General features: G+C 38.4%; 1 protein-coding gene across 1 annotated transcript; it reads right to left on the reverse strand.

Annotated features, from left to right (window-relative positions):
- Positions 1-929: 929 nt before the first annotated feature.
- LOC120555331 (putative gonadotropin-releasing hormone II receptor) lies at positions 930-6,358 on the reverse strand. Its single transcript, XM_039794005.1, has 4 exons — positions 6,153-6,358; positions 4,237-4,840; positions 2,954-3,158; positions 930-1,735 (listed from the first exon to the last, which is right to left on the reverse strand). The coding sequence occupies exons 2-4, from the start codon at positions 4,783-4,785 to the stop codon at positions 1,206-1,208; spliced, it is 1,284 nt and encodes a 427-aa protein (XP_039649939.1). The 5' UTR covers positions 4,786-4,840; positions 6,153-6,358; the 3' UTR covers positions 930-1,205.
- Positions 6,359-16,330: the final 9,972 nt, after the last annotated feature.

Genomic DNA, 16,330 nt, shown 5'->3' on the forward strand with positions numbered 1-16,330 from the left:
AATAATTGGAATTCTTGTGCCAGAATGTACTCGTGGTGGAGCGCTTTTTTGTATCATTTGTATGGCATCTCTCCTATTGCTGGCATAGAAACATGTTACTACATTGTTGCATCACTTGTACTCCATCTTCACCAGTCATATCAGATTATATATATATATATATATATATATATATATATATATATATATATATCATTAACTTCTTAATAAATACATAAATACAGTGTGCCACCACGATTAAAAAAGTGGTCCTTATTTTTTTATATATATATATATAGACATATATATATATATATATATAGACATCAATTTAAAGAATGGTTACAGTTTCTTATCTCAGTTTTAAATGATGATGCTTGTTGCCACAGTATAGAAGTGTATTCATTTCATTCAGCCATGTGCTCTGGAGGGCTGAAATACACCCCTGTGCCCGGAGTAAATACTTTTTCTAGCGTTAATACACTAATTCTATTATTGCATGTGCCAATCTGTCACTTGGCTCCATTTAAGGTTAGGTGAGTCACTGCACCTGATCCTACTGGTCTCCACCATTCTGTGTTCTGTACAAAATAAGACAAATGCATGTTTTTTTCTGCCATAGAGCTGAGGTTGATTTTAAAGTCGTTTGTTATCTCTGCCACATATACGATTTGTCACAATTAGAAATAGAATCAATCAAATAGAAATGGCCTTTCCATTTGGACGCTATGACTCATCACTGATTAGCAGCAGCAGTCCCCTCAGGGATCCTACTGCGTTGGCATGAGAGATCTGCACAGAAATTGCATGGCATTGCTGTGAAACAGGAATTTGCGTTCTCACAATTTCAGTTATATTTGTTGAGAATTATTTCTTTCTCCACATGGCTTGTTGTAACTGTACCCTTTGAAAATCAGCAACATTTCCAACAGTAATGGATTCACAATCGATACTTTAAACCCCAGTGAATACATTTATTTCAAGATGACCACAAGTTACAATGTACAGAGCATAGACATTTCTTTATTACAGAAGCTTGATGTTAGTGTATTGTCATGTGTGTACTTATTTTATGAAGCTTCCCCTCTTCAAGGAAATTATTTTTGGCCTTTGTGTTTTATACAGAAGCATGTTACAATTTGTGTCAAAAGTCAAAATGACACACAGACCGTCAGACACTGAATAAATCGAACTAAATAAAACAGATTCTCCACCCTCTACTCTCCTCATATGATGCTCTCAGGGCTGGACCGCTTCGGATCTCTATCTGCATCGTTGTCTGCTGTTAAAAAGCTGCTTCTTGTTGACGTCAACTCTGCTTTGCTGTGGTTATCATCACTGCTCAACATGAACCTCTCCTGGCTGGCAGGGCTCACCTCTCTTTTCAGTGGCAAAGAGTTGGTAGCACAAGTAAAAGATGCAGTTAAAACCGTGATGTTGTCCAGGTTGGACTTCGTGGTGGCATTGCAGTAAAACCTCCGGAGCCCCTTACGGAAGTGAATGGTGAACAAGCCGTAGATGACTGGGTCCAGGCAGGCGTTGACGAGCCCAAAGATGAACAGGATGTGGGTCAGTGAGTGGGAGACCTTCCCCTCAAGGTCCTCAGGGAAGAACCAGTACCAGAGGCCCAGCAGGTAGTATGGAGTCCAGCAGATAATGAAAGACGAGACAATCACAATACTCATTTTTAGAGTTCTCATCCGGGCTCTGGGGATGTTATTCTTCGAACACCGCAAATGCACTTCATTGGAGGGCACTGGGAGCAGAAAAGATGACATTATAAAAAGACTTAAATACAAGCAAACAATAAATATTTTGTTTAAAATATGCTAAATGTAGTGCTAGTATTGCCTTTTGCATTCAAATGTTTTTGTAAAAGATAATCAGTCATAAACCTCACAGTTAGGAGTGGTTCACTTTTAGATTGATGTGGTAGAGAAAAGATAGAGGTACAACTATTGTTTTAATCTGACTTTTGTGACCAGATGATAACAGTTGTTATCAAGTGTAAGTACAACACATTACTTGCTTTGTAATGCACTTTAAAAGGCTGGATCACCCAAATTACAAACTTAGGTTATAAGGTTTCAGTCTCTGACATTTCTGACTTTTAACTGTCTACAGTCACACTAGCAATGCTTTGCGTTAAATTCTAACATGCTTTCAATGACAACATGTGAATGTTTAGTAGGTATAATATTTACTATGTCCACCATTAGTGTGTTAGCAGGCTAACATTGGCTAATTAGCACTAAATACAAAGTAAAGCTGAGGCTGACGGGAACGTCATTAGTCTTAGTCAGGAATCGAGTAGAAGTTAAGGGATCAACAATGTTATTAAAAATGTATCCTCCAACCACCATAGATATCTGCACCAAATTTAATGTAATTTCATCTGATTGATTTCAAGACGTGTCACTAAAAACCCCAAAATGTAAACCCCATGGTGGCGCTAGAGAAAAAGTCAGGGGATCATCTTCTGGGGATCATGAATTTCACTGCAATCCATCAGACCATCTTTTAGATATTTCAGTCTGGAAAGGGGTGGACCGACAGACAGACATTGCCATCTAGAGCATGAAACATCTTTTTTTAGAAAACCATTGCCCCTGTTACTCTGAATAATCTGCAGAATACACTGTTCTTCCTCAGTAGATTTATTTTATGAAAACTGTGCACAGTGTGGTCTATGGATTATCCAGAGTAACCAGGACTGGGAAGAGCTGTTGTTGATTCTTTATTTTTCTTAATGGAATTTTGTAATGCTGCTCACAGTAACACAACAAATGAGATTCCAGTCACTTCCACTTAAGCAGCCACAGCTCTGTGTGGGGTGAGGAGCAATCGTAGCCCGTTTTTTATAAATGTGCTTCTACTATTAAAAGGGTCAAACAAATTGCAGCAGCAATTATGTTATATAAGAGCTAATTGCTGAAGTAAACTGATCCACGATTCAGACTCCTTTTGAACTCACAGTTGTCCTTTTTCAGTCGTTTGGAGATCTCACAGAAGATCCTGGTGTAGCAGGTGATCATGATGACCAGAGGCAGCAGGAACAGGCAGGAAAAAGTGAACATGTTGTAGGCCGTTTCATGCCAGTGAGTGACAAAACTTCCACGTGTGGCACACTGAGTGAAGTCCTTGGGGTGAATGATGGTCACATTGTGAAAAAGGAACATCTGAGGAGGGAAAGGAACAATAATTAGAAAGGCATGGAGACACCATTCATGGCTACTCCCATGTGTTTGGTGGCCATATCATCATTCACTGATAACTTTCCATGTCCTGGTTGCCCTGCTGTCACCCATAGAGACTGTCCCAGGACATGAAATATTGTAAGTAGTTTGATAGAAAACACATTTTCCCACATACCTATAGTGCTATTTAGATATTCAGATAGTTTTGTCTTATGTGCCCAGGTTTTGCGATATCTGTTTCTGAGAATGGTTAGGTTTGTTCAGGTGGAGGCCTGTGTGTTGGCTGCACTAGACAAAATATGAACAAAACTTTATCTCAATCAATAATCTTTTAATAAATGTCAGTCTACAGAATCCAGCCTAATGGTAAATGGGCAACGGATGGCTCAGAGGGAATAAACTACTGGCCATATTCATTGTAGTGATGGAAACAGTTATTGAAAATCTTTTTGGATAACAAACCATGGAGGCATATGCTATATCAGGCAGCAGCCATACCATACAATACCTGTTCACAGGATAAATTCATTGTTGGATTTAGTCTCTTCATGCAATTTGATCACAATAATGAACAAACTTTTTAATGTTCGGATGGGCCGGTATGTCACATTTCTTTGTGTGAATGGTCCCTTAATATTGTTCACATTGATCTTCGCATGCATAACCTCCCATGTGCCAATTAATACATATTTAGGTTAACAAAACAAAAACTCTTCCTGCTGATGGGATCATCATTTATTTCAGACTGATGTTGGGAAGGTGACCGGCAGCCACACATTTCATACTTTTCATGAGCAGTTTTAGAAAAGGATTATTACTGATTATTATTATTATTATTATTATTATTATTATTATTATTACTACTAACAGATTGTAAATCACTGCATATAAAATATTCATGTCAACAAAAAACCAAAGTAAGAATTATATCAGAGTATCGAAAGTGGCCATGTTCCGCTGTGCATTTACAACCAGCCACTTTTTGGACAGGACATGTTCAGTGAAAACCTGCTTATAGCCTAATCTAATGAAAACCGTATCAATGAACACCTGACCTTACCTGAGGGACTGACAGCATGACACTCATGCCCCACGCCACAGTCAGCATGACTCTGTTCCTCTTTCTGGCTTTATTGATAGCCAGGGGGTTGAGGATGGCTGACTGCCTATCCAGACTGATCACCACGGTGACAAAGGCGCAGGAGTACATCGCCTGCAGCTTAAGAAACATCAGTAGCCTGCAGGCAAAGTCCCCAGCGAGCCACTGGACTGTGATGTTCCACACGGCATCCACAGGCATCACAATGAAGGTGACCAGCAGATCAGCCACCGTCAGGTTGATTATCAGCACCCTGACGTGGGATTTGCGTTTCCCATCTCTGTGTGCCGCCCAAAGCACAGCAAGGTTGCAAAATGCAGATATGCCACATAGAATGCAGGTAATAATCACTCTGATTTTGGCTGCTGTGGTGAATGTGGGCAGCTGCAGGGCATCACCCCCCACGGTCCAGTTGGAAAAGGGCGAGGAGTTGTTGCAGCTAGCGTTCAGTTGGTGGTCTGTTGTCAGGTGATACCTGGTTGCTGCAGAGTCACACAGAGTGGTGTTCATTTTCTGAGGCTTGCAGAGGAAGCAACATTCTACTCATCCACTGTGAAGATCAGTGCTGATAACAAGAGTAAAGCAAAAAGAGGCAATCAAGTTCAAGATGGATGTATCACAGGCGATGAAATAGGCGCCGGTCATCCAAACACATTTTTGTTACAAAAGAAACACAAACATTCAATGAATGAGTAATACATGTCTCTAATACAGCTCATAAAGAGGAAGTAATATGCATATATGGAAGTGTGTTTCGCATTTCAAATCGGTGAGGTGGAAAGATGAAGCTCACACACTATGAGGAACGTGGACATTATGAAAACAGTTAATTTAGCTAATATTACAAGGCATAAACTCATTCACAAGTCCATGTTTTCCTAGTGTGCATCTAATCGTGATAATATGCAATATCAATTTACAAATGGCAATCTGCTGTTCAGAATTCCTCGTTTTCATAACAACATGAGAACAAGGAAGATAAAAAATGTATTAATGATGTAATTCATAATATAATTATATCATAAAAACAATATTCGTTTCTCAGTCAACAACAATTTGAAAACTAAAAAGAGGTCACCTATGACAAATCTTTGTTGTGTGAGCCCTTTTTTATCACAGCATCATGACTGTGATGTCCCTAGGTCAGGTTTGCCTTGATTGTTTACAGCTATGTGACTCACAAGTTCACATAAAAGAGGAGCTGTAATCATAGACAAGGAATGTTTGTTTAAGTGACATAACAGCATGTAAATAATATTAATGTAAATATGTTAAATGTGATGCAAAGCACTGATCATTTAAGCACAATTACGCACACGCGCTTATCACTCATCCAGCCTCTCTTTCTTCTCTTTGAATTTTCCTATTTGATCGAGGTGAAAACAAGCAAAGATGAATTTAAATAATATGACGAAACCTTTAACGTTTTCTGTTCATAGTCTATCCCAAAATATTCTGTAAAAAAAGATAACCACACTCTTAGACATTCAAATGTCACGCATATGTGGATAACTTATGTCAGACAGACTGCACCTAACATGACTTCTTAAAGCCATCATACTGAATATCCCCACAATATAAAACTGTTAACCTGCTCCACAGATGCCATTTTGTATGTAAGATGTTCTGATTGTATCCACACAGAGATGACTTATTTGATATATAAGCAAATCAATTCAATAAAAACATGTTGATTACTACAAAAAAAAGTGGCCTAAAGACATTTCAATTAAGGTGTGCTATTGCGCACATGCTTTTCTATTCCCACATTTGACACTAAGTGCACGTGTAGTCTAAAACAACATTAAAAACAAATCATACTGTACAGTATCAGTATATCTGTGCGATCTCAAAGTAGTGGAAAAAAGCAAACTTACGTTCATGTGCAGCGGAAAGAGGACTGTGTTGGTTCAGTGTTTTGCGCACTTCTGCGACCCCAAGTATTTAAAAACCACCGCAGGACGGAAGCTTCGTTGCAATTAATGCCTGTTGGTTTTCCATACGTAGGCTGCTGTAAGTATTGCAAGGCAGCAGCTTCACCGACACACTACAGCTGTTCAGTTCCTCTGCTATCCAGTACGTCCAGTGCGTTTCCACTTTTATCCATGTGCCAAGAGCCGTGCAAAAAAAACAAAAAAACGGGGTGTGGCCTGACCTCAACTCCATATTCACTGACATGGTCTATTTGTTAGGGTGAAAAAAAATATACATGTGAGGGCTAATAAACTATGATTTATGATCACCACAAAGCAAAAAAAACACGTTCTTTTTATTTTTATAAATGTCAGGGAGACATAGGTTGTGAGAGACCATAATGGAAACTATTAATTATGAAATCACAGTTTGGAGTGTGCCAGTGCTGCTGTGAAATCCTCCAGATACACTATTACATAAGACATGATTCAGGCAGCTGAGACTCTGCTGATTGGAAAACAATATTCTCTTTGACCATGTCTGCATGTCATCTGAAGATGATAGATAATGAAGTAAGTAATGAATAAGTGACAAACATTTCACACAAATGATACATTTCTGAATTCCTGAAGTGTGTATGATGATTTAACAAAGCATGACTCGCCATTTTGTTGTAGTTGTCATTTGGGATACACTTTTCACACATGCTTCATTTTTCATTTTTCATTTTCTGTTTTTCTTAACCTTAAATATATGTCTAAGGTTGCTTGCTATTATGTATTAGCCTATTATGAAGTGTTTTTCCACCTTACCTTGCACTCTCTCCCTTAATCTCTCGATCTGCCTGTTTCCTGGGTACCATTCTATTCTGCAGATGGCCCTGGATTCATCATAGATAGGGGTTAAACCACAGATTAAACAAAGTGATCAAGAGTTCTGTAGGCTGCAACTGTAACTGCATCAGCAAGCACAAAGTTATGCCACTACTGGCACACTAAACATACTAAACATTTGAAGCTCATAGCTTTTATTGTTCGCCATACAAAAACCAAATTGCAGGAACAGCAAATTTGCTGTTTTACGTCTTTTATGTCTCGGTCAGGAAATGGTCCAAAAAATTTCCATTTTTACACAGCTTAAAAGGTGCTGGTACCGTAGGTGTTTTTTTTTTTAACCTTTGGACAGAGCCAGACTAGCTGTTTCACACTGTTTTCTGTCTATATGCTAAGCTAAGCTAACCGGCTGCTGGCTGTAGCGTCATATTTAGCAACTGTACAGACCTAACAGGCCTACTGATCTTATTATGTAACTTTAGGAAGGAAAGCCTATTTTTCAAAATGTTGAACTATTGCTATAATATTGTCAAACTTTAGAGCTCTTACTGGAAAAAGAGAAAAATACTCAAATCTGTTCCAATCAGGTATGTGGTGCTACATACTGTGGTTTATTCTTGGCGTAGATGAAACAAATACACCACTGACTGATCACTGTCATAAAATGCTTAGTGGTTACCATTTTAGGCAGGGTATCTTGTTTACACCTAAAACAAGTTGTCAATAGTAAAGTAGGAATTAACTCAAAGCACAAAAATATGTAAGTTCTACATGGATCTGACATATCTTTTCCCTCTGAATGCCATCCATTTTTTAAAAAGGTTACAGAGATTTAATAATAGTGGGCTCTGTTTCCATGGTAATGTTTGAGTGAAAGTTTAACACAGGTCAAGCAAAGGAATTGGGGTGACAGGGATTAATTAAAGCAGTCTCTCAACACATTCCTTCTTATACATTCCGGTTTAAAAACTGTAAAAATACCAAAGGGAAAGAGTGAGGGCCACCATCGGGCCATAATTACAAAGTAAATGGTCTATTACATAGTGCTATGGGAGAAATTAAAATAAAGTGAGGGCACATTTATGGCAATAGGAAGGGTGATAAAATAGCCGCCGCCTCTGTCTCTTATTATTGTTTGATGAATTCCTTTAAAGGGGTGATAGAATGATTATATAGGGTATTTCACACTGTTCCTTAAGGTCTCCTAATAGGGATGTAACATTGATTGGCCTGAAAATTGCCTGGTTGCTATTTTATGGGCCATTATGCATCCCTGTGTTTTGGCCCTATTTGGAAGGAGAGCTTTTCTTCCAAATATGGTATGCTCATAAATATTTAGATGAGTTGCGCGCTGATTGGTTGAGGAACCACATATGCATACATTGGAGACGAGACAGCAGGTCTCATATTTCAGACACTGCAATGTTTCGTTACTAAATTCACTTCTGAGACTTTTTTATGTGAGAAATCAACTAGATAAAGCGCAAATATGGGCCGTTTTATGAAACTTGATGACAAATTGCAAATTTGGTAAGACATGTCAGACTTCAGGAGGTCCACACAGTAAAGCATGGATACCCGACCCGATGGGTCCCGACGGGCTGGGTTCGGACAGATATTTAGAAATTATGGTCGGGTTCGGGTCAGGCTCAGTCATCAGTGCGATTAGGCAATTGTTGTAAAATGGTGATGCGGCTCCTTTAAGAGAGCTCAGTGTGTGTGTGTGTGTGTGTGTGTGGTAAGTGGGCAGAAAAGAGATAGAGAAAGAGGAAGCAGACGTGTTGTAGATGCAACCGGAGCAGAGTTAGTGGTTATTCATGTTATAACGGTTATTCATGTGATAACCTAAATATTCGTAAAACGGCCCATATTTCTCGCATAAAAAAGTCTCAGAAGTGAATTTAGTGATAAAATAGCAGATGAACAGTGTATAACATTTCTGAGATCTGCGCGACCTATTCAGAAGACTACCTGATCTCAGATCAGTGGTGTAGCCTATGTAAATGTTAGGGCGTAACAAAGGTAGAGACTAGAGCCAAATAAGGAGGAGCCACCAAGTTGACGTCAAGTCGGTGGTTCGTTGAGATTTTCCCGTTTTCAGCGGCAGTTTCAAATTGTGAGATTTGCAGAGGAAAGAGGTGTCAATGGGATTTTGAGGTTCTATGTATGTCCTATTTACCCACCAAACATTTTTCAACTATGTCAAAGTAAAATCAGTTTTGCATCACCCCTTTAAATTATCAATGTCAGATTGATTTTTTTCCCTTGCAAGCTTATGTCATCTCGATTTCAGCTTCATGTATACCACATGTAAAGAAAATGAATTTAGTGTTTGCAGTAGTGTGGATAGAAACATTTTCTGTTTTTTTGCACACAAAATCATCTTTTTATCCAAATCTCGTCCGAAAGGCCAGTGCTGAATTTTGATCTGTAATTGGTTATTTCCCCCTGAGGCTGGGTGGTCTGCACGATTTTTTTGCGTATTATGCCTGCATTCATACAGAACATTCCGCTTATTCATATTATATATTAGCCAACATTTGGTCCAATCAGTTATAGTTTTGTAGTGCCCCTCAAGGACCTCAAGGGTCACTGTTCTTTTGAAAGAGCTGAAATGGAACAATGATATTATATACTTCTGTAAAAGTGTTGCAATTGCAATCAGTGGCATCTGAGACAGACATACTTTTATTGTAAGGGACAATGATCCACATTTTATAATGGAAAAAAATGTCAGCGTTGGTCTCTGATTGATATTAAATGCAATAGTGATTAAAACATTTGATTTACATGTGCTGTTGTAAGCACTTAAGAAATTAGGATAGGAGATTAGGAGACATAATAAACCTACCGTGTGGTGTTCAACTCACGGCCAGGAAGGAAGGGAACACGCTGATCCAAAATATCTTGTTATTTGTCACCCCAATGTTCCGGCTTCATTCATCAAAAGCCCTTGAAGGGAAGTTGTGTCATTCAATACACTTAATTCACACTCACTTGTGTATTTTAACACACACACACACACACACACACACACACGCACACACGCACACACACACTGGCCAGCCACAATTTTGTACACAATCAAAACGCAGCGTGTTAAATTTGAACCTTGGAGTTGTGAATAATGTTCTTTCTTCATGTCCAGCCAAGCCAAGCTTATGCACTGTTGCCTCCTTGCAACTCTTTTTTTATTCTTTTTACCAGATGTTAATGTGAAATCCCTCACAGAAGAGCAGTTGTGGTCTTATGTGATCATTCTAAATTTAGCAATTTTGTAATACGTATATGACATAAAGATGGGACAATATAATGAGAGAGCACACTTTTTTTTGGTTCATGTGAGAATATACAGTATGTCTATCCATTTTCAGTTTACAGTTGGGTGACTGAAATGGGACATATGTCATTTCAAACTAGGCCACATTTAAGCATTTTTGCTAATTATCATGTCTATGTGGCTGCTTTTGCGCAATGGCAATTTGGTCTGCCCTTGTACCAATGCACCTCCTTTTGGTGGTAATGAAATTCAGTCTCAAGTGAAAACAGCTCTCAGTCTCAAGTGCCCTGATGTTGTTTGATTAGGCATGTACTGGAAGGATGGTTTCTTCTTACTATGTGTCTGCTGATCTGAATCTGTTGAAAGTTGACTTATTGCTCAAATTTTGCTGCAACACAATGCAACATTATCCGACAACAACTGGCAGATTACCTGTGTCATTATTTTTAACCTAACGATCGTTGAGATGGGTGGAGATGGACTTTCCTGCGTATTTGTAACCACTGTGGGTTTACGATGAGCCTTTAAACTCATAGATGTTTCAGCTATTAGGGATGGATGGAATAGACAACATGCTAAGGTTTACGCCTTAGGAGCACAAATTGCATTGCATGATAATCTGAAGTTTATAATAGGCAGACAAAGTTGACTTCATCGCCAAATGGTGGCACGAGGAAACCTTATGATAGCTGTGTCCTATTTCCTTTGTGGTTTGCATTTCAAGTCTGTATACATCATCACAAAGCTACCCCTTTTTCAATGTAGCCAGATGTGCTTTACTTTCTTTTAATTTACAATTTACATCATACTATCATCAGTTTGTCAAAATCCACTGGGCCCTGGATAATCAGATTTGTGCCACTTTACTTGATGCTCATTTGCCTTTCAAATGGTTTTGATTTTGTAGTGATACCTGAAAAGAATATATGCCATTTTTTAATGCTGTCCCACCCCTGAGGCTCCACCAGAGTGAGTCATTGTTTGAGCTGACTCATAGGAAGCGCTCCATTGTGAGCATCTTGGTTTTTAACTTTTTTTTTTAACAATTTGGTCCACATAAAGCCCTAAAAAGGTCAGCAAAAAAGTTCCTAGTCATCATAGAATTTAGCAAAACAATGCATTTTCCTATGTTTTTGGTTTGCCGCAGAACTAGGCGGGGCAACATTTATTGTGAACCTAAAATGATTTGCGGGATGGATCAAAATTTGCAAGGGGCCAAATTTGGCCCGGGGGCCTTGAGTTTGACACGTGTGTTAGAGATAAGATATGAGACTGTACATAAGAGATAAGAACATAAACGCACAAATCATCTATTTGGCCTACTTTCTTACTTTACTTTTACTTTATTTTTTTGTACAACATGTTCCAAAATGTGCCAAATATTTGTATGAGGGTTTTTATTTCTAAGCAGGTAACCTTAACTGCCAACTCTCAAATCACTTCACACATCACATTCCACACTTATACTTTAAAAATAAATCCACTGCATGTTTTACCACACAACCGTAACATAAACTTGAATAAATAACCAAACATGTTCACTGTCATGGATTGACAAATCAAAAGCAAGTTTTAAGTCTATCCAAGTAGATTTTCATACAGAGTTATACAGATATATCTGTTGGCCAATATCGGCCAATCATATTGGACATATCTATCTATTGGCATCAGCGTATATGTTGGCCAATATACGGCGATATGAAATTTTTTTTACAGAACATTTAATGCAGAAAACAATGCTTGGGGTGATTTAGAAATGGTGTCATATAGCTGGGGGTGTTATTGCTGGCTCACGTCATTCTTCACACTGTGCCCTACATTAAAATCACCCCTACAGGCTTTGCAAAACGCATGGCCGCTATCCTAGTGACAAGCAGATATAAATGGAAACTGTTTAGTCCAACTTTGCCTATATATCTAGGTGTATTAAGTTTTTCTTTTAGATATAACACCGTCCTTTTTGATAACAGCTACTACAGCAGTAAGTTGCCAGTTTGCAGTTATTTTCTCTCAGTTTGACACAAGGGAGAGCTTTGGCAGACATTGATTCTTGGCCAGCAGGGACACAGTGCTCTATGTTTGTGTTATAAGAGGCTAGGGACTCCATCACTTGACTGTCACTGGGTACACTACTTATACTACTATTTCTTTTTCTCCATGTGACACACTGAGCATTCAAGAGATATATTACAAGCGGACTCCTTATTTCTACTTTTTCTGTTACCACCAGTGGCCCTCCATCATATACCACACTGAAGGAAAAATCATAATTTCAGGAGATTCCAGGTTTTCTGTTTCGACAATCATTGAAGAAATCGTTAAAACTTTGAAATACGATTCTTTTTTGCTCTCAACAGTCTAACATTTATTCAACTTATTTATTATTTATATTAATTGTATTTAATAGGGTATCAGCACAAATCAATGTGCTCTGTGTGTGTGTGTGTGTGTGTGCGTGTGTGTGTGTGTGTGTGTGTGTGTGTGTGTGTGTGTGTGTGCATGCACGTGCACATCCACGTGTGTGTATTCATATGTCTTTACTTGGTTTGGTTAGCAATCTATAAAGTATATGAATTCCTGTTATGAAATTGAGCACCATAATTTGTCAAATATATTTACATACAAATAGACTTATGCTAATAGAAAATATGGGGTTTTGGAATTTATGGAGTGTGGTCTAGACCCACTCTATCTGTAAAGTGTCTCGAGATAACTCTGTTATGATTTGATACTATAAATAAAATTGAATTGAATTGAATTAAAATGCATTATAGATTTCCATAATAGATTCTATTCATAAATCAGTAAATATCTATGTTGTGACTACCTAAGTCTGAAATATTGTACACTCAAAATGCATTTAAGGCAACATGACATGTCATTATCTAGTAGCAGTTGCCATGCAGTTATAGCCTTGACAGTTTTAGTGAGACGGTACATTGAAAGCAAAAACCCCAAGCCATAGCAGCAGCAGCAGCCGGGTAATCGGGTCAGGGTCACCCATGGGGAGGCAGCTGTTGTGTTTATGTCAATTTTCGGTGCTGTAGAGCTTTAGGGGTGAGTTATAAAGTCTCCATCTACGCTTGAAAATCCATCATCATATGTTTAGCCTCTCATATGTTTAGCTTCTCAGTCCCGTAGCCATGGAAAATTGAAAAAGACAGATAATATGTGTAAGAGGAAATCCAAATTACTGCTGCCTATTAATGTTTGAAATAATGTTTTTGTGCTGTACACAGCCACGTTCTCGTTGGCATGGTTTGGTACTACTGGAACAAATAAATCTGTAAGTCTGTCTAGAATAACATATACTATGAAATAACAACATAAGATAATCATATTAAATAAGATAAAAAAATATAAGTAAAAGTTAACTTATAAAATATATAAATGTACATGAGATTTATATATGAATAAAAGCTACCCTTATAAATAGGAGCTAACCATAAGTGCACAAGTTGCATTATAGCATCAGGGTTTCTTATTGCCACATGGTTATGTTGCACAGTAGTATTACATAGGCATTGCGATTTGTATTTTACATTGCCATCCTGATTATTGTTACATGCTATTTCCAGAGTTCAGTAGTGTTATGGCAGTTGGGAAAAAGCTATTATTAAGTCTGTTAGTGCATATTTGGGGTAATCCGTCCATGACCAGGATGAGAAGTGTCCTTGACGATGTTCTTAGCCCTTCTCACACAGCAGGTCTTGTTGAGGTGTTCAAGTGATGGCAAATCAATGGCAAAGACATTTTCCGCTGCTGTTTTCACGAGACGCTGCAGGGCTTTTTTGGTGGCTTTGGTGCAGCTACTGTACCAGGCTGTCCTGCTGTTTGTCAGGATGCTCTCTATCGTACACCTAATAGAAGTTCCTCGGCAGCTTCTGGGGGAGGTTAGCTCTTTTTCACGCTGATGTTCGATTCGTGGGTGGGTTGACAGTCATGGGTGAAAAGTGCATAGAGGAGGGGGCTCAGCACACAGCCCTGCGGCACACCGGTGCTCAGGGCGAGGATGGAAGATATGTGCCTATTCATCCTGACAGACTGGGGACAGCTGGTGAGACGGCCAGTATCAAGCGTAAGGTGCAGTGAGACAAATTCTGTGTTGTTGTTTTATCAAAGTGTGCGGCAGACTGCACCACTCTCAATTTCCCACCAATCACGTAATTTTCCCCTCACAGTCTGATAGCGACCCTGGTCGTGGCTAATTCACACTAGAAATCAACCCTAGTCTACCCAGATTCAACCCACCTCACGACCTGGGTTGCGAATCTGGGCAGATTGAGGAGGGTTACCTCATTCACACTGACAGTCAACCTGGGTATAACCCTGGTTGAGCCATCGGTGTGAAAGGTGTACAAAAAGGAAATCTCTTAGTATGAACTGCAAGACAGACGATACATATTATGTCAAATTGGGAAAGCCAAGGTGTAGCTGAGATGGCAATCAGTTTGGAGTTAGGGGGCTTTCACCACAAACTGTAGCAGCTTGCAATGTTTCTCTCACAGAAATAGGCTGTGGTCAAGCTCATCATCGACTCGCATTTCCATTCCAAGTTTACAAACTCATCAACTGATTCGGCCCAAAGCAAACGAACTATAGGTTTGCAAACACCCTTAGAAAACACTGCTATAGATTCTAAAGCAATATACACCAAAATGTGTGCTTTGAGAAATCAATATTTGATACTGACTCAATATTTTGATTGAGTCAGTATAACACAACATACAGCTCACTGTATTTGGTTACATACAGCACAATAATTCTGTTGTCACACTATGTCAATTTAAACATATACCATTTTGTCTTCATAGCTGCCAGTGGTGATGCTTGTCTCACAGTTCTCAGCCTTGGCTCAGAACTTGTGCGGGATGCAGTTCTCCATTCTGGCTTATGAAGATATTATTGTTCCAGGTGAGGTTACAGTGTCACCGTCAGAGAAGTTCAGTCCATTCACCAAAGATTTATTTAAGAAAAGGGTGAGCAAATGACAATGGATAACATAACAGACACACATGGGTTGGAGAATCTGGAAAGTCAATGTTCATCATAAAGTAATTAGATAAATAAAGCTGTCATTCAAATATCAGACATGTTGAGTACTATGTGCGATTACTTTTTTATGTGTGTCTTTTTAATCTTTTTGGTTTTATTTTTTGGTTTTTATCTTGTTTTTATTATTTATTTACGGAATTTCGTTGTGTTCATACAATGACAATAAAGTATCTTGAATCTTGAATCTTGTATGCTCACTGCTAGTCACTAGAGGGATATTGTAAATTTTTACAAAAAAATAAAGGGGCAAAAAAAAAAATGATTTTACTTGGTCTGCTACCGGTAAACAAAAAAGTAAACAGCCTTCATTCTTATATCTGCAGCAACATAGCTTGCATCATTTCCTGTGTGTCACGAAAGTAAACTAAGAGGAAGCCAGAAGCACCGGACCACCTGAAATGATTCCAGGCAGATACCCCTGTTCCTTTACTGTTTCTTGTCCAGATGGGGAAAATGATGTGAACTCAATTGTGACTGTGAGTGCTGTATCTAATAACCGTTTTTTAGATTCTGCTATCTTTTTTAATAGTGCATGGTCCACACTCCACAGCAATAATCACATATTTTAAATCTTTTGAGTCATCATAAGGAACGTATTATAGAATCTGCAGTTTTGTGTTGTCTAACCACTATCTCCCTATACTTTATAATAGACCAATTAAGCCATTTAAAATATGTTTTGTTTGCTTGGTTTAAAAACCTTGCTGAGTTGTTGGTTATTATCTATTTGATAATAACGCAGTAAAAATGTAGGTAAACATTAGTACATGTTCATGGATTTTTCACTTTCCAACAAGTCCTTAAGTCTTCAGTTATATGTGTCAAGTCATTGAAAAAGGGTGTTTATAACCAGTCTGTAAATGTAAAAGTTGTTATAAAGGTTTTTCATGGTTTTTTATCTAGGTGCAAATCAATTAAGTAAAGTCTACTTAACTTTGCAAGTTCAGTCATTTGCAAAACTAAATTGACTTTA

This window comes from Perca fluviatilis, chromosome 3 (assembly GCF_010015445.1).
Source record: "Perca fluviatilis chromosome 3, GENO_Pfluv_1.0, whole genome shotgun sequence".
Taxonomy (NCBI): Eukaryota; Metazoa; Chordata; class Actinopteri; order Perciformes; family Percidae; genus Perca; species Perca fluviatilis.